At 36.5% G+C, this 18,510-nt stretch overlaps 1 protein-coding gene across 2 annotated transcripts in view; it reads left to right on the top strand.

Annotated features, from left to right (window-relative positions):
- Positions 1 to 18,510, top strand: part of LOC109063162 (nectin-2-like) — a 147,697-nt gene that overhangs the window by 68,894 nt on the left and 60,293 nt on the right. For both annotated transcript variants that reach the window (XM_042745260.1, XM_042745258.1), the window contains exons 2-6: positions 152 to 261; positions 1,576 to 1,819; positions 4,296 to 4,589; positions 6,350 to 6,467; positions 8,723 to 8,871. In XM_042745260.1, coding sequence (XP_042601194.1) covers positions 152 to 261; positions 1,576 to 1,819; positions 4,296 to 4,589; positions 6,350 to 6,467; positions 8,723 to 8,871 — 915 coding nt within the window. The remainder of the gene's footprint in view (positions 1 to 151; positions 262 to 1,575; positions 1,820 to 4,295; positions 4,590 to 6,349; positions 6,468 to 8,722; positions 8,872 to 18,510) is intronic.

Below are 18,510 nucleotides of genomic sequence, written 5' to 3'. Positions count from 1 at the left end.
TTTTTCCCGGAGGAAGCTCAGGCCCAGGAATATAACGCGAGTCACTTTGGTGTGTTTCTTATTAGCCTGATGTCTGGATTTCATTTGAGAAATTTTGATGGAGGCTGCGATACCGGGCCGTTCTAATGTCTCCCTCTGTCCTCTTTTGCAGCGGTCTGGAGTCAACGTGTTCGAGTGGAACCCGAGGTCACTGCGTATCCAAATGGATCTGTCAATCTGCGCTGTGAGTTCAGCGACAGCGGAAGCACCAAACTCACACAGGTGAGACGAGGTTTTCTTGATTAGTTCCAAGTCTCAAAAATTCCTTTTCTTTTTGAGTATATGAATACATTTTGGGTATATGAAATATTCAAAGGATTGGGGTTGTAAGAATTTTAAAAGTCTCTGATGCTAATCAAGGCTGCAGTTATTTGATCAAAAATACAGTAGAAACAGTTGTGAAATATTATCCTTTAAAATAACTGTATTCTGTTTGAATATATTTTAAGATATATATTTTTCCTGCGATCAAAGCTGAATTTTCAGTATCATTACTTCAGTCATCAGTGTCACATGATCCTTCAGAAATCATTCTTACATACTGATTTGCTGCTCAAAAATCATTTCTTACTATTATCAATGTTGAAAACAGCTGTACTGCTTTAGATTTTTGTGAAACAATAACATTTTTAATATATATATATATATATATATATATATATATCTATATATATATATATATATATATATATATATATATATATATATACTGGACCACAAAGTCTTAAGTCGCTGGGGTAAATTTGTAGCAATAGCCAAAAAAACATTGCATGGGTCAAAATTATAGATTTTTCTTTTATTCCAAAAATCATTAGGATATTAAGTAAAGATCATGTTCCATGGAGATATTTTGTAAATTTACTACCTTAAATATATCGAAACTTAATTTTTAAATAGTAATATGCATTGTTAAGAATTCATTTGGACAAATTCAAAGGTGAATTTCTCAGTATTTTGATTTTTTTGCACCCTCATATTCCAGATTTTCAAATAGTTGTATCTCAGCCAAATATTGTCCAATCCTAATAAACCATACATCAGTGGAAAGCTTATTTATTCAGCTTTCAGGTGATGTATATTGACACTTAAGACTGGTTTTGTGGTCCATGGTCATTTATACACACACACAAACACACAAAATTTATGGCATTTACTGTTGCACAAAACAGTGAGTTTGATTATACTTTTTAATTCTTTGTAAACTGATGCTTTCAAGGTTATCAGCAGTTTTGAATCATCACAGTTTTCAATAGAATCTGTCTGCTTGATAAAGATAGTTGGGTGACATTTAAATATGCAGAGTTCTTAACTACAGTATTCAGGGCTTATATGAAAACTAAATATTTGCAACCTGTAGGTGTTGAACTAAATGTATGCTATAGTAAGAGTTCAGCACAGGCCCAATAGTTGTGCAGTGTTTCCTTCATCCATATAGTTTAGTCCAGTGCTTAAAGGGCAGGCGGGTGGCTAGCAGTATGCTGCATGTAAAAGCAATGTCATGTGAGGATTGATTCCCTCTTTCTTTCTGGTTCGCAGGTTTCCTGGATGTTTGAGCGTGTGGAGGGTGATAGGCACAACATTGCTGTGTTCCACCCTCTATATGGAGCCAGTTTCCCTAATAAAGACTTTGATGGCCGAGTATCGTTCACTCGGGGCTCCCTGGAGAACCCCTCCATTAGGATCGACAAACTGAGGATGGCTGATGCTGGCAGGTACATCTGCGAGTACGCCACTTACCCCAGTGGAAACGAGCAGGGGACTACCACTCTTATCATGCTGGGTACGTAACACACTTGTTTATTTATAGACCCGCCTCTAGGGCTGCCAGATAGTGGCTAAATGATTGATCGTGATTATTTTGCTCAAATTTTTGTTTTTAACATGGAAACAGAACTCTTGCACTTTCACATAAGCACAAAACAAGAAAACATCAACATGCATGGTTTGCTTTTAGATTTAGGGGCAAACAACTGTGTGGAAAAACCTGTCTGTATTCCATTTTTATGTCAACAGAGATGGCTAAACTACAACTAGCATGTTTGCTGGTGTTTTCAGTTCATCAGTGCCTTTTCAGTAATGCAGAGAGAGCGCAAATGCATGGTTGCCAGGTTGGGAGGATTACATAAACCACTTGGCAGAAAATGTATTGTTTTCAAGCATCATAACAATAAAAGTTTAATACAGCTTTAATTTTTTCCCTTACATTACAGTGTGTTCGGTTTAATTGTATTTTTTTCTGAGCAAAAAACAATGACTGTCAAACATGTTTACTGATTAACAGAAGACGCCCACTAAAATATAATTCAGTGTAACAATAGTTTATATACTAACAAGTCTTATAAGAAGTGTTTAGAAAAATAAATTAAAAGACTCTGTTTAGTGATCACAGTGTAGCAACCAAACTCTAATTAACTGTAATTTTATCTTTACCAATCTTTGCCATTATCCTTTAAACCACTAGGTTTTACCCATTTGTCATCAAGAAGGTTTTAATTATTTAAAATATAATAAAATGTAGTACATGTATATATTTTAAGTACAGGTCAGAATAAGTATGATGTTCCTTTTTTTTTTTTTAGAGAATTACATCTGTTGTGCTGAATAAAACACTATTTCACCTATATTTTGACATTTGATTTTTGCAAAAAGTATTTGAAACATTACAGGAGACCTTTTACTTGCATTTCTTTCTATGGATATCAAATCCAAATTAATTTAAAGTGGACATTAAAATAGGATATCTCGTCTTTGACCAGTTGATTTATGATTGGGGGATTCAAATTCTTAAAATTTGGCAACCGTAACCATAAAAGCTTATGGAAGCCTGTTAACCAATACAACATGCAATGAAAATTAACCGGCAGGAAAATATTGCAAATGATTATGCTAAGTACGATTCATTGCAGATCCCTACAGTCCTTCCAGATGGTCTTGAGGGATAACAGTTCACTTTAATAACAATAATGATATGAAAGCATGTAAAATGCCAAATGATGACGCAAACAAATCACTGAATCAGTGTTTTAAACGAGTTATTTGAAAAGAACTGATTCATGGAAATGAATCAAACTTTACAGTTGCTATTTATGCCGGTGAGGTTAAAATCAGAGATGCTCTTAAAATAGCTCTGCTCCTACACTCGTGAGTCTTGACATGAGCAGGGAGCATGAAATTAGCCGACTGGCACAGACTTTAGGAAACTTAATTGCCAAATAATTAGCGCATTCAAATCAAAGCAATATTTACAATCAATGCTACTTTTATATTGCCAACCAAAATCAATCAAATAGACAACAAACCTTAAGGTTGATGCTGGGACTGAAATGTTAGGAATGCACAGACATTAGCTTTACTCACAGTAGTGTTTCTGCTGTCTGCCCATTAGCCTGATTCATCATTTGAATGACCAAGCTAATGCTATCATCAGAGACAGCGTGATGCTATGAGTCAGTGTTTGTCTTTCACTGTTTACCCCTGAGTACACAAAGTAACACATTAACTCAGACCTCTCTCTTTAGATTGATTGGTAACTCTTGGTTTTTTACTTTGTTGTTTGACATGCCTCTTCAGTAGTTTGTTTGTGTGTGTGTGTGTGTGTGTGTGTATACGAATGAATGAATAACCGGTCACTGATATTTGAGCATGATATTTATATGCACTGCTATATAACAATTCTTAGTGATAAAAATTAATGTTTACTTACATATCCTTTTTAATTAAAACTATTTTTATGCAAAAGCATGTAGAATGCCATGTAGAGTGTCTTATTTCATTTTAATTCAGCTAGGTTTTTTTTTTTTTTTTCAGTTGTTTTATGAAATTTTGTTCATTTTAGTTAAGTTTCATGAAATGATTCTACTTGGTTCTGTGATTTAAAATATTTTTGTATAATGAGTGTCCCAGATTGTCCCAGGCAGCTGGTTTCCTACAGAAATGTGCTAGTTTCATGTCTTTCGTATCACTCTGTGCTCTTTCTTCTCCAGTAATCAATCAATAATTCATGTCCATTTATTTTTTGAGTAGCTGTGTAATAAGTGGCTCTGTAGAAAGTTTGAAACATCCTGTCAATGTGTTTTTTTTCCAATAATGACCAGCTGACTGTATATTATTCCATTAATAGAAGCCAATAACATGTGTGAGTACTGAGTAGCTTTGCTGTGTGTCTTTTATCTCAAGGCCCACTTGATTGATAAAAAAAAAGGCTGTTGAAAAGCAAAGCAATTTGGTAAACCCTTGATTTTTTTTTCCTCCATCAGCCAAACCCAAAAACTCTGCTATCGCCATCCCGGTGCAAGCCGGCTCTTCTGAGGTGGTCGTGGCCAGGTGTGAAGCAGCCCAAGGAAAACCAGAGGCAACAATCTCCTGGATCACAGCCATTGCTGGCCGCTATAACCACACCTCAGTGCCCGAGATGGACGGGACGGTCACTGTGAAGAGCGAGTATCGGATGATCCCGACACCTTCTGAAAACGGAAAAGAAATCACCTGCCTGGTGAATCAGAGGACGCAGATCGAACCCAAATCCTTCCCGCTGAAGCTGGTGGTGGAGTGTAAGAGTCACACACACACACTCACACACTGCGAGGAGTAGTTATTAAAAAAAGTCAGTCTAAATTCATGCTTGATTCTGTGGAACACAAAGAGTGACTTTCTGAAGAAAACCCTGGTTGGTCTTTACAGTATAATAAAAATACGGGTCTTTAGGTCTGTCAAGCTCTAAAATAGCAAAAAAAAGTAGCAATGAATAATACATTTTTTGAATCGGATCTTTCCATTGAATCTGATCCAGTTCATAAATCACAGCTGCCAAGTAGATTGTAGAGACCATTGGTGCCAGTCAGTGTTCTTTTAATATCATTGAGATAATGTTAGTTTTTGTTCATTGTAAATGTTTTATTTTTATTTTTTTTCATTTTAAATTTAAATTTTTAATAATTAAAAGTATATATATTTTTGTATTAATAATTGTTGCAGTTCTTTTTTTACATTTTAAATTAATTTGATTTTTATGAATTTGTATTTTTTTAGTCATTGTATTACGTCTAGTTAAACTGTTTAAATGTTAATAATATATATTTAATGCAAATAAAATAAATGTAAGTTTTTTTTCTTTTATTAATGTTTTATTTCAGTTAATGTTTACTGTAAATTGTTCTTATTATTTTGAATTAGTTTTAATTTTTATATTTTCCATTTTCAGTTTCAAAGTTAAACTTTTTATTTTTATTTTCTGTTTTCAACATTTAATTTTTTTGTCTTTTTTTTAATGTCTGTTGCTTTTATAAATTTTTTAGTTTTAGTTATTGTATTATGTCAGGTTCAACTGATGTTAATAATATAAATAAAAATAAAATAAATGAGTCTTTCTTTTTTTAATGTTTTATTCTATTTTATTCAGTTAAAATTTATTTTATTTAGTTTCAAGTTTTAGTAAACTATCATAAACCTGGTGCCAGTAGTTTTTACAGTCTACAGTGCTTTTGGGAGCACAACCCTGGTCTGAATGATTCGCTTTCACTCGCTCAATGATCCTGTCCTGCCGGCAGGTAGTTCACTGGAGGGGAAGATTATCAATCAATAATCGACTCAAATTTTGCTCCGTTACTCACTAAGCTGCTGCGTGCCTCCCCAAGACTTTTATTGCGCTTTTGTGTGCTTTTTGAAGCTCGAAAGCTTCAGTTCGCGCTCATTGTACTGTAATTGAAAAGAAAAGCCGACCAGCAGATTATTCAAAACTTCTCTCGTAGTGTTTAACACAAGAATGAACGTCATACGGTTTTGGAACGACAGGAAGTGAGTAAACGAGGACAGAATTTTCATTTCTGGCCGAACTAATCCTTTAAAGAAGTGTGTTGGTTCTCAGTGACACACGTGAACTCATAATCCCTCCCGTATCATTCTCTCAGAACACCTTTTCTCCCTCACCCACCCCCCGTTTCATCAAAAAATACATTTAAGCATCTCTGCCTCACATGTCAGCCTCAACACATTGTTCACGTTTTTTTTTTCTTTCATAAAAGCTATTTACAGAGTGTTTGAGGTGTCTGTGTTTGCGTAGCTGAGCTGGAATGTTTCAGGATGTCAGAGATTTGCAACTTCACCGTTTCCTTTTATAAACGGCCCTGCTGGAACATCCTCACCTCACGCACTTTCATTCTCTTGCATTTCTCCAGTGTGTCAAAGCACTTTGAGAGTCTATAGGGCAGCAAACCTGTATCTTCTCCCCACCCCTGAACACAGATAACCAGCCTTTGAACTGTGCTTTCAATGCAGGATTTACAGATGGATGTCTCTCTCACTTTCTCTCTAGATCCACCCACTGTGACAATAGAAGGGTATGACAATAACTGGTATATGGGTCGGACTGATGCCGTTTTGACCTGCCAAGCTGATGCCAATCCAGCACCCACTAATGTTACCTGGAGAGCGTGAGTAACTCTATAATAAACTTTAAGCAATAGTTCAAAAACCTGTCATCATGTATGTATCCAAACCCATAAGATTTTTTTTTCTTGGTCGAACATAAAAAGAATGGCAGAATATGCAGATTTACATTAGATTTTGACATCATGTTTATCTCATGACTGACGGTGTCAGGTTTGAGTGAGAGCACAAATGCTGTTCAAGAGCTATGATGCAGAGAAATACATTCAAATAATAGCTTAAATTATGGTCTGTTCCTCATGCAGTGCTATAATACAACTTTACGAGAGAGAAAACTGAGCAAACAAGTTTTATATATATATATATATATATATATATATATATATATATATATATATATATATATATATATATATATATATATATATATATATATATATATATATTTATATATATATAATTCAATTGTACAGTACAGTTCAAAAGTTTTTGAAAATCTCACCAAGGCTTCATTAATTTGATTAAAAATAAAAACAGCAATATTCTGAAATAATATTCTATTAAAAAAACACATTCTGTTTGGAATAACATGCATGTGAGTAAATGATGGCAGAGTTTGCTCAAAAAGTGAAGGAAACAATACAAACATTTTTCATTCTGTTTTCATTTGCATTATTATTCATTTAGTCTGAAGAGAATCCATATTTCATATCTATATTTATGTGCTGTTGTTCCATCTCCGATATGACTGAAACAAAGTTAAATATGGCAGTTTTGCTGCTAACAACAGCCACAGGCTAATTGGCTGTGAATTGAGGAAGCATCTTGCCTGCGGTAGAAAGCAGCAGCAGCCTATTAACGCTTCACTGGTTCAACTTCATTTTCTCACCAAAACAAAGAAGAACATAAATCGATACAGATCGAGAAACAACATTTATTAGCAAGACTTGGTGGGTGAAAGACACTTGGATGTACTGTAGCAGTTTGATTGCTGGGTTTGAAGTTGGTTGACAAATATGCAACACTTATGGATTTATCTTGCACTTTTTCAAATGGAGTAGGCCTAATTATAATGGTGTGCATTAAAGTGGCATAAAAACAACACTCACACACACACACACACACACACACACACACACACAAGCAGTCATTATTTTCCACCATTTATAACACAAGCTGAAACATGCTTAACAATATATTTAGAGATATATGGGTGCATTTTTTTGTTAATAAGGTGAAGTTTCGCTTGGAAGGGGAACAAAGATCTTGTTGGTATTTACATGAATTCTATAAATAAATATTGAACAGCTAGTGATTGCATTAGCTATTTATTTGCATTTAATGCATTTGCACTGCTGCAAAGTTCTTGCAACTCTATTCTTTATATCAACCATTTCTTTCATTGTGACATTAAGTACATTATATACATAACAACTTTACATCAGTTTCACCTCGATCTTTGGCCTCCTTTTTATCTGTTCTTACCAACACAAGCTGAAATAAATCAGAAAATAAAAATGAAATCAAAATAAAATAATCTACTTAAAAAGTAAATTAGAAACAGATAATAAAATGACTAAGATTAATACTTTAACTAAGCCTTATGTGTAACCATTACATCAATGGAAAGCAATTTAATCATTTTTAAGACCGACTGATTAAATATTAACTCTTTCACTACCAGTGTTTTTTTAAAAAACAAGTTTCTTATCACTGATAGCATTTTCACAAAATTCTCATGGTTCCTAGAAAGTTTTGTTGTATGAATATCCAAACATGCAATATTTCATAGACCAACAGAGCCTCTACTTAAAATAAAAGCTTTTATTCTAGCTTCATGCATTCATTTTTTATAAACAATTGAATGTGGGTAAGTTTAATCAAAGAAAGCAACAGAAAATCATGTTTTTGTCAAAGACTATGTCCGGATTGATGATCAAAGCATTGATGGAGTAGATTGCTTTGATCAACACCCCCAAAGCTGACACAGTTCTAAACCACTTCCTGGGTTGACATGTCTTCCGGTAACATTAGGAAGTTTAGATTTATGTGCGGTTTAATGTTTGATGACCGTGTTATTTTACATATGCATCTGCTTACCTTTGTGATCACTTGTTTCTTCTGCGTTTTTCATTACTCTTTCAGAAGATGTGTAATAACACAGAATGCTGGAAAATTCTGTCAATGGCGGGGAAAGAGTTAAAACCTGATTACCAGTCATAAAACTAGACAACAGTTAAGCCAGCATGGTTTCAAAGACTAGCTACAAATGCTCTTTTCTCCGTCAATGGTTCTTCAGGCTGTCGGGTCAGTTGCCGCCTTCGGTACGAGTGGATCAAAACCGGCTGCTGGTGAGGAAGGTGGACGAAACGGTGAACACCACTTTTGTGTGCGAGGCGAAGAACAGTCTGGGCTCTGGCAAGAAAGAGCTGGTTGCCATGGTCATCGGTGAGTAGCGCAATGCAGGAATGACACATGCACTATTGATGCAAACAGTCAATACACTTTTCAGCTCAAGTACAGCGTCCAAACCAGGCATGCTCAAGTTGAGCTGAAGCATTCATGCCTGGTTAGGACACGGTGTTGCACGCCACTTCCCTCACACTTAGAAAAACACACACATCATGGGAAAAGGGTTTCTCCTCACTACTACAGATTCATGTCTGCTTCTCTAATGTGGGTGGGCTTCAGAAGCCAGACTCTTACTTGGTGGTTGGGTTTCTAGTTGGCCTGCCTAACCCAATTTTGTGAAATTTTCTCCAGAAGTCTTTGTTATATGTGGGGTCACTTGGTGTGAGCCAGTTTGCCGGGTTGCTTTTGATTTCTTCTTTCCACTTGTTGTTTTCTTTTCCCTCTTCACCATACCTATTAGCACAGTTCTGTTGTGTCTTTAACCTCTCTTAACAGAAAAAGAAAACAAGTTGCTATTGTTCTTTTCCTCTCTTTTTCTGTGCATGGGTTTCTTTTTTTCCCTACAGCTATGTTGTGCCGAAATGCACTCTGACAGACATTTTGTGTAATCACCGATGCGTAAGACCGTCTTGATGGTCCATTTCTTGAAACGTTACCCATTGTCGATCAGCTACAGAGCGGCTGCTTGGCTAAATGGACGCGTGTAGGCCCATGAGCCACTGTGCTTTTGATTCTTATGCCAAGGAAAGTGCAAGAGCCGCATTTAGAATCCGTGGGAATCCTTTTGGAAATTTCAATTGTCTTGTGGGAGAACAAATGCTCTTTGTAGGCACTCTGTAGCAAGAAAGTGTGGGATGTTGTTCTCTCTCACATCAGTATTATAGGGGAGAGTTTTAACACTGTCGTAAGGATGCCTGGTGTTTAAAGAAACATTCACATCCACTTCTTGATACATTCACCGTTGACTCACATAACAGTGGATTGTCACTGCATTGTCAGTGATCTTGTTTGCGTGATGTTTTGCACAGCCCTGCTTAAAAGGCCAGTGATTTCCATGCTTGTGGAGGTTGGTTTCTGCTGGTTAGTACTAGTCAAGCAGGTCTTTTCATCAGGGTAGGAGCGCTGTTTTGATGTGTGTGTGTGACTGAATTTTATATGATCAAATTTGAGTGAAATGTGCCTGTGGCAGAGAATTACTCATCAGTATGTGTAATCTTTAATACTTTTCTTTAATACACAAAGTAATTTAGTACTTGAGACAGCGATGATCAATCATGCAAACCCTGCTGAAAAACAAGCTGCTTAAACCAACCTAAAGTAGCGACTGATTTAAAATGGTCTAGCTGCTCTACCAACATTGCAAGCTGGTGTTTATCTGGTTGATCTTAATCACCTCCCACCTTGACCATCTGAAAAGTATAAAAAATCCCCGGCAAAATCATCAAAATTGACCAATTTTACCAGCCTGGTCTGGGTAGCTAAACCTGGTCTGGTTTACATTAGTCTAGATTGTCTCCCAGAATGGTCAAGCTGGTGTATCGCTGGTCGGTCTAGCTGAGCTTCCCCTGAAAACCCGTCTTAAGACCATTCAAACTGACCATGAAATTCACAGACCTCTTTTTTTTTTTCTTTTTTTTTTCTAGTACTTGACAACTTGGACATGACGGCAATCTTGAAACCCCCACTGAAAAAAAACCTTAAACAGTGCAAGGCTTCGCAGCATGGACAAGTTGTTAAAGTTTGGTCAGTTTTATGGTTTTAGAGGGGTTTTGGCTGGTCAGGGTTGAAGTCAGCTAGACCAAACAGCTAAACAATAGCTTATGAGGCTGGGGTAATAAATCTCGGCCGGTTTAAACTGGTCTAGATGATTGACCAGAATGGTTAAGCTGTTGTTTCATTGGTTCTCCACCTTATCAGCTGGAAAGTGTCCCAAACCCTTCTAAGATTATCAAAACTGACTACCCAAACAAGTTTGCATACTGTACCTCTGCTGTTTCTTCAAGTACTTGACAACTTGGACATGACATCTCGAAACCCTTACTGAAAAAAACTTAAGCAGCACAAGGCCTCGCAGTTTGGACAAGTTAAGTTGGTCAGTTCTTATGGTTTTAGAGGGGTTTTGGACACATTTCAGTTAGACCGCTAGATCATCAGGCTGGGGTACTCGCTAAACCTTGGCTGTGCAAACCAGTAAATTTAGGCCTGGTTTAAGCTGTTTTTTCCCCTTAAGTACTTGGAAATGACAGTAATCATGACAACCCTACTAAAACCAGGTTAATCCAGTCTAACGTCTTCCAGTTTGGCCAAATTGGTTAAGTTGGTGGGTTTTTATGGTTTTGGAGCCTTTTTTTTTATATTCAGTTGGTCGGGGTGGGGGACTAGCTAAACCTTAGCTGGTTGAAGCTGGTCTAGCTGATCTCCCATCTTCACTGAAAAGTGTCTAAAACCATCAGAACTGTCCAGTCAAACCAGCTGGGAGACCAGGGATGATTTAACCTGGGTTTTATTGACAGGGAACACAATTCAATATGAAAAACTTGCTTATTCACTACCGAGCTGCAATTTTTAGTTTACCCATCTGCTATTTGTGCTGGTATTGTGCTGCGCTGTGTGTATTTCAATTAAGTCATTAAGTCAGGTGTAAACAGGGTCTAATATGAATGCAGACACGAATGCCACACCATGACAAAGCTCAGCGGATTGCAGGCGAGACTTGTGCTGACGCAAGAGGAATTTAAAAACCCCAAACTCCCAAAAGTGTACACGTGAATGAGGCTGATTGCTACGGTTCCCGGTGGATCCACCAGCCTTGCTGGAAAGAAATTGTATGTGTGTGTATGTGTTTGCGTAAAATAAAAATGAGAAAAGACGGTAGGAAGGAGGGCTGTTTTTTAAGAGGAACATCCCCCAGACAAAATACTCTGGAAGTAGAAATCACTCTTTTTCTTTTCCCCGCTTTCCTCCCGCCTTGAAGGGGGGAGACCTCCGCTTGTGCCAGCTAACAGACTAATCATGCAGCTTGCCAAGAAGGAGTGTTTCCTCATTTCTTTCCCCTCCTTAGCCATTTTCAGACAGCTAATGCAGAAAACTGAAGGCTTTCATTGTAAACTCTATTGGGGGATTGAGAGGCCATTTAGCTGCTTAAATTCTTGGCTGAAGCTTGGTGCCGTGTATTGGTGTTGGTAGCGGCTGAGTTTTTGCAGAAAACATGGGCACACATTTGCATGCACACATGTAAGCGCATGCACAACTTAAAACAGCACACAAGGCATGTCCCTGCTGAAAAGACCAGCGTGTTTTGAATGCAAGAGTTCATTGGTCTGTAAGGATTCATTTGTCAACAAGAAAGACCATGTTGTCTGGCAAATCTAGGGCAACCATTATGTTTTTTGTTTGTTTGTTTTTGTTTTTTTGAAACCATGTTTTACAATATGATCATATTTTGAGAATTTCTTGTGCAAAGAAAACTTATTGTAACAGACCTAACGTACAGAAGTCTTAAGTAGCCGAATATCCAGTGGCTAGTACTTGTTTGCCAGTGTCTGTTTTGTAGTTGTACATCACGTTATAAAATCAATATTCTGAATCAAGATATTAAATATTAATATCAGATCATTCCTTCTGCATGGCTATACTGGTTCATCATGTAGAACAGCACCAAATTAGCACTGAACAGCACCAAAAAGGACATTGAGCGAAAGTGTGAAATGAATTTCCGAATCCAAAGATTAGCTCATTTAGTGCTGATTGTAGACTGCGGCACTTCACTGCATCCATTCATGATTTTGCCCATTTGGATCATCAGATTCGGGTCTGTAACTACCAGATTTTCAAATTAGTGCTCTTTTGAACAGGATTTTAATGGTCTATTCTAAACGGTGAAGAGTGTAATTATAAAAAATGCTCGTAAATGCCACTTTTCAGAGAAATCGACCTACGAATTTATCACCTTTATACAATATATCCAATTTTCATACATACAGCATACTCATGAAAGGCAATATATATTTTACTTAAAACATTGATGTAGAAACAATTTTCAATTAGAAATTGCTAGTAAATTTCCCAGTTATTTTTTACAGTGTATACAGCATATCTCAACTGCTTGATTTCATCGTCAAAATTTTTTATTATTGCCCAGCACTGATCTGCTAATGTGACAAAGGCATAAGATATTATAAACATTAATATTAGTGGTAGACCGATATTGTTTTTTTTGACAGCCGATGCCGATGAAATAAAGCCAGGGTAACACTCATTTTCAAATAAAGCCAGGGTAACACTCATTTTACATACAGCACACAGAGAAAATGACATGAATATGACAGTGGGCAAATGCATTAAGTGCAGCATAATTTGAAATCACGAGTTTAAAGTTTAAAGCATTATATTCACACAGACCGACTGTCACACAGAGAACACGCCATCATGCAGGATAAAAATGCACAGATCTCACAGCTGGATTCGACTAAGTCTGCAAGGTTTGTGAAATTAAATGTTCATTAGTCATTCGAAGATTTGTTTAAATTATATAAATGCGTATTTGCTTAATGCTGACGGCAAACGAGAAAGAATTATAATGTTTGCCTTTCTATTGCTAATAATATAAAAGCAATTTTTGTATACATTAATTCCTAAGTTTAACCGTGCTTTCAGATTATTAGACAGACTTCTATCTGTATTAGACAGAACTGTTAATAACGACAGTAAACAATAGGGAGAATGTGAGCACTGTGTGCTCAGGCACTGCCACTCTCAGCACTGTCAAAATAAAAGTCCTGCCTCAAACACATTGGCCAAGCAGAAAAACTTATTGGCCGATGCCGATATTTGAAAAATGCCAAATATCGGCTGATATATCGGTCAACCACTAATTAATATCATGATTTTCTGTAAAGCTGCTTTGAAACAACTTGTGAAAAGCACTTTATGAATAAATTTGTATTTGACATTTAAATCTTTCTTCTAGTTGACTTTGCATATACATACATATATATATATATATATATATATATATATATATATATATAATATAAGACTATATATATATATATATATATATATCAAACAAATGACACACTTCATCTTTAAATAATTATAATTGGTTCCTCCAGTCTTGAATATGTGCTGGCGTACTCAAATCTGATGTATTGCCTCTCTGACTTTTCCTATCATATCAAGCAGTTATAGGGCTCTTAGCTATAGCCTCTTAAGCCTTGCAGTGTGAAAACAATGTCTGAAACTCTGCGTGTGAGATAAGGTGAGAGAAAGACCTCAGTCGACTGACACCTGGTTGAAGCTTATCACCCCTGGCTTAGCAAGAAAAAATTGAGACAAAGACAGAGGCCACGAGAGGACGAGGAGATATCGCCCTGCTTACATTAAGTGAAATGTCAGAAAAGTGGACTGCCAAGATTACCTGGCTCTTAGCCCACCCCGTCCATCATTAGGACTCATTACAGATGCTCCGAAACCTCAGAGTGCACTGTGGAAATACGAGGGCTCGCCAGCTTGCCTTTTTCTTTGCTTTGATCAATTGCGGAATAGAAATCAGGCTTTCACGGGATCTTGCTTTTGGCTGCCTTGTTGACCCGGCCGGATTCTAATGATTTAATGATTTACTGGGCTTTCCTTACATAAGCAATGAGCAAATGATTCATGTGGAACGTTTAAGTATTCATGAACGTTATTAGCCATTTGGAACACTGAAAGATTTAATTATGTATTCTTTTAATAAAAATGTTTTGCCTTAAAAAAAAATCCTTATTTCGCTTTAAAGATGTATCAAGCGATGCATCTCTGTGTCTGAATCAGTGGAGGCTTACTTAAAAGCAGCATTTTTACTGAGCCGCTCCTTCATCATTCTCTCACAGCAATTTTGTACACATGTCAGAGTTTAGAATCTGCCAGGCCGCATATATACCGATGCTTTAATGTTCAAAAAACAGAATACATGCTGTGCTTATCCAGATGGAGCCGCTGCCTTTTTTTTTTTTTTTTTTCATAAACATTTAGTTTTCAGGCTCTCATTACTCCCCTCGATTTTCTTTGTGAAAGAAGTCTTGGTTCTGAGTGGATTATGAGGAGCAGGCTGTCTGAAATGGGACAATGGCACATTTTTCACGAATTTCTCACGGATGTTGACACTGATGTGATGGCGGATGCAATGAACTGTTGAAAAATCATTACAGGATCCTTTTACAGCTTAGCTGTGGTTAGCTTGGCTTAGCCGAGCGATTTCTACCGCTTCCACAATCCTGTTATCTGTCATTATTCGTCATTACCTGAATCTTCCCTCTAATAAACTTGTGCTCTGCATAAAGGGCTAGACTATAAATGGATTTCTGTGTTCCAGGCTTCTCATCATATTCAATATATAAAGGGGTGTTTTTTTCCCCTCTGAGGAGCTATCATTTTCAATCACAGAGCCAGATGGATTCAAAATGTTTAATGCAATAAGTAAAATATAGGAATTCTAGTTAAAGGAACAGTTGAAAATTTTATTTATTCCTCCTCAAGTTTTTCCAAACCTGTACGAATTTCTTTCTTCTGTTGAACACAAAAGAAGATATTTTGAAGAATGTTGGTAACCAAACCATTGCTGGTCCCCACTGACGTTCATAGAGAAAAAAAATACTATGAAAGTCAATGAGGAACAAAAACAGTTTGTTTGGAAGAAAGAAATTCATGTAGGTTTGAATGAATGGTAAAATAATGCTAACAAAATGTTATGAGCTTTCCTTTTAATAATCAACACAAGAATGAAATTGAATGCTTTCCAGTTATACACACCAATATAACAATAAACAAAGCAATATTTTGGCTTATTTATAGTTGTTTCTGCATATTAAACTGTGACATGGAAAAAGTATGCCATGGACGAACGATATGCAACCATTTTCATTTATTAGAAAATAAATGCTGTATAACAGTATAAAAACAAACAGCAATATTTACCTACGTATGTTCTTACTAAAACATTTTAATAAATGAAAAAATTGTCATGCAGAGACTATAAACATTTCTGAGTGATGACGCAGTCAAAACATTGAATCAGTGTTTTGATTTGATTTTCTGATCGCAGCAAGACATCAGGAAAATAAATGGAAAAAATGCCTGTGCACATATTTGTATGTGTGTATACATATACAAGTATGTATATATAATCTAGTATATAAAGTAGCTTATGGATGCACTATTTCTGTGTGTGAGCGTGTATGTATATATGTGTATGTGTGTGTGTGTGTGTGTGTGTGTGTGTGTGTGTGTGTGTGTGTGTGTGATACGCCAATGTTTGATTTATCACCCAGCTCTTTTTGCACATGACATTTTTGGAAATCTCATGTTCACGACCCAAGACCTGGCGAGGTTGCGAGGTTTTTTCTTTTCATCCTGATGTTGTAATCCACTCAGCCATGCTTACGCCGGGTCTTTGATGTACAGTGCACACGGTGACTTTAGCAGGACAAAAGAAATCAAGATAGGCACCCTGGGATTATTGCCTGCCACAGATCGAAATTGAGAAACGTGCATGTCAGAATTACCATCCTCCTCTAGAGAAGCTCCTAACGCCCCACTCTTTAAGCCGTCAACAAGTGTGTGTGTGTGTTTTCTAGCACGGAAATGAGTGTCTCTGGCAGCAGGGTTATTAGGCTCTGCTCAAAGCACAATTATACATCAAAATCTTTTGGATTTAGACCCAGTCATGTAAGCACTTACGTTTGCATCTTTTTGTGTTTTTCAAGTAATTAGCTTAGTGGAAGTGCACTCTTTGGTCAGTCAGCACTTTGGACACTTTCCTACATCACTTTTGGCAGCATTATTAGTGGTCACCACGTCGCCTGTCAGTTAGCCCGGGCTTTAGGAGGACCGCGGGAGAGGTTGGTGTAAGCTGAACGTATGCACCCCGAGCTCTCCAATAAATCAATAAGAGGACGTGTGAGACAGCGGAAGGGAGGGGCCACCGCAGGACACGGCTGAGATTTGAGCCTATCCTTTACAGTCAAAGGAAATGGGATCTGTCTGTGTTCGCTCGATCCATCATACCTCTCCTTCTGCACTGTCAAAACCTGTGTATTTTAGAAAAAAATTAGAATATAATGATCGCACTCACGCAGTGCATGTGTGGATCACTTTGGGTACACTGTTGTTGTGTGATTGATTGCTTCTATAGCAGTTGTAGTTCTACCTGGGGTGGTAGTTGTGGTGTTTTATAAATGGGAACCATTTATAGATGAGTGAAAAGAGGGTGGCTTTGTGGTGGCGTGATGTGGAGCTCTGCTAGCAATCAGAGTTCCGAGTGGTCTCTATCTACAACCTATAACTTGGAAAAACATGAATAATGGCATAAATTACAACCCTGAATGCCGTGATTATAGTTAGTGCCTTCTTGTGCTTTGGGAAAGGTGCCATTTTGTTGAGTTGAAAATAGCTGGAATTGATCAATTCTTCCAGGAAACTGATGACGCGATATATAGAGAACTTCTGCGTATAATACAAATACAGTTGTGTTCTGTAAGTAAAAAGAACATTCATATATAATGTATGTATGCATTTATATGAAAGGCCAATTAGGAAAAACCAGAAATTTGTAAAGATACAAATCTTAATATATAAATGTAAATAAGTACTGTGTATATAGTTTATATATAGTAAAAAAAAAAAAAAAAAAAAAAAAAAAAAAAAATATATATATAATATATATATATATATATATATATATATATATATATATATATATATATATATATATAAAATATATACATTTAAATCGCGAGTATGCAGTTGTAATTGATAATATATAAATTTAAATATATAGATATAAGTGAATATACAGATACAGGACTGAATATATAAAAATGTTAATCATGAATGTGTGTGTGTATAAATATATATATATATATATATATATATATATATATATATATATATATATATATAAAATCTGATTATATAGCTATAAATCCCTATGGAAAAAATTAATGGAAAAAAAATACTTGGCACTAATGCGCTTTATATAGGCTTTGTGTTTTAATAAACTCTCTCAAAAGTGTTCATTTCTCACATTATTATTTTAAGTATGTGCTCTACCGAGCACGATTCCAGCTATGCATGTATGCAGGAAAATTGAAACGTGGACTTTAATGTCGAACGCTTTTGTAGCATGCTATTAACAGAGTGTGGCAGAATAATAATGTGCTGTAGTTAAGGCACTCGAGGAGCGTAGCGGACATGTTAAAGGTCATGAGGTCTGAAGAGGTGCTTTGTCTGTGAGCCCATCAACATTCTTAGACAATAATGACCTTTAACAGCTTCCACAGCTCTCTAAGGTTCACTCTCAATGTGGGTTGTAGGAACTCAACGTTTTTCAATAACACTCATAAAGAGTTGTGCTAGTAAATTCAGCGGCTTAATGTTTTATTAGCCCCAGAGTGGATCGATAGCCCGAGACTTCCCTGCTGGCCAAGTGCCATCATTTGGATAACAATATCTTAAATTTACCCAAAAAAGGTTAAGCTCTCACACTACAGCTGACTAAAGATGCAGGATTGTTAAAATGGAAAAAGTCTGAAAAAGTGTGCAGCTCCATTTTTTTTTTACTTTAGAACAAGAGCGGTCAAAATGTAACACAAGCTATTTATTCGGTCGCGCTCAGAATCACGGTGAAGCACCGCT

This window comes from Cyprinus carpio, chromosome B19 (genome assembly GCF_018340385.1).
Source record: "Cyprinus carpio isolate SPL01 chromosome B19, ASM1834038v1, whole genome shotgun sequence".
NCBI lineage: Eukaryota > Metazoa > Chordata > Actinopteri > Cypriniformes > Cyprinidae > Cyprinus > Cyprinus carpio.
This window is presented reverse-complemented; position numbering and strand designations above follow the sequence as displayed.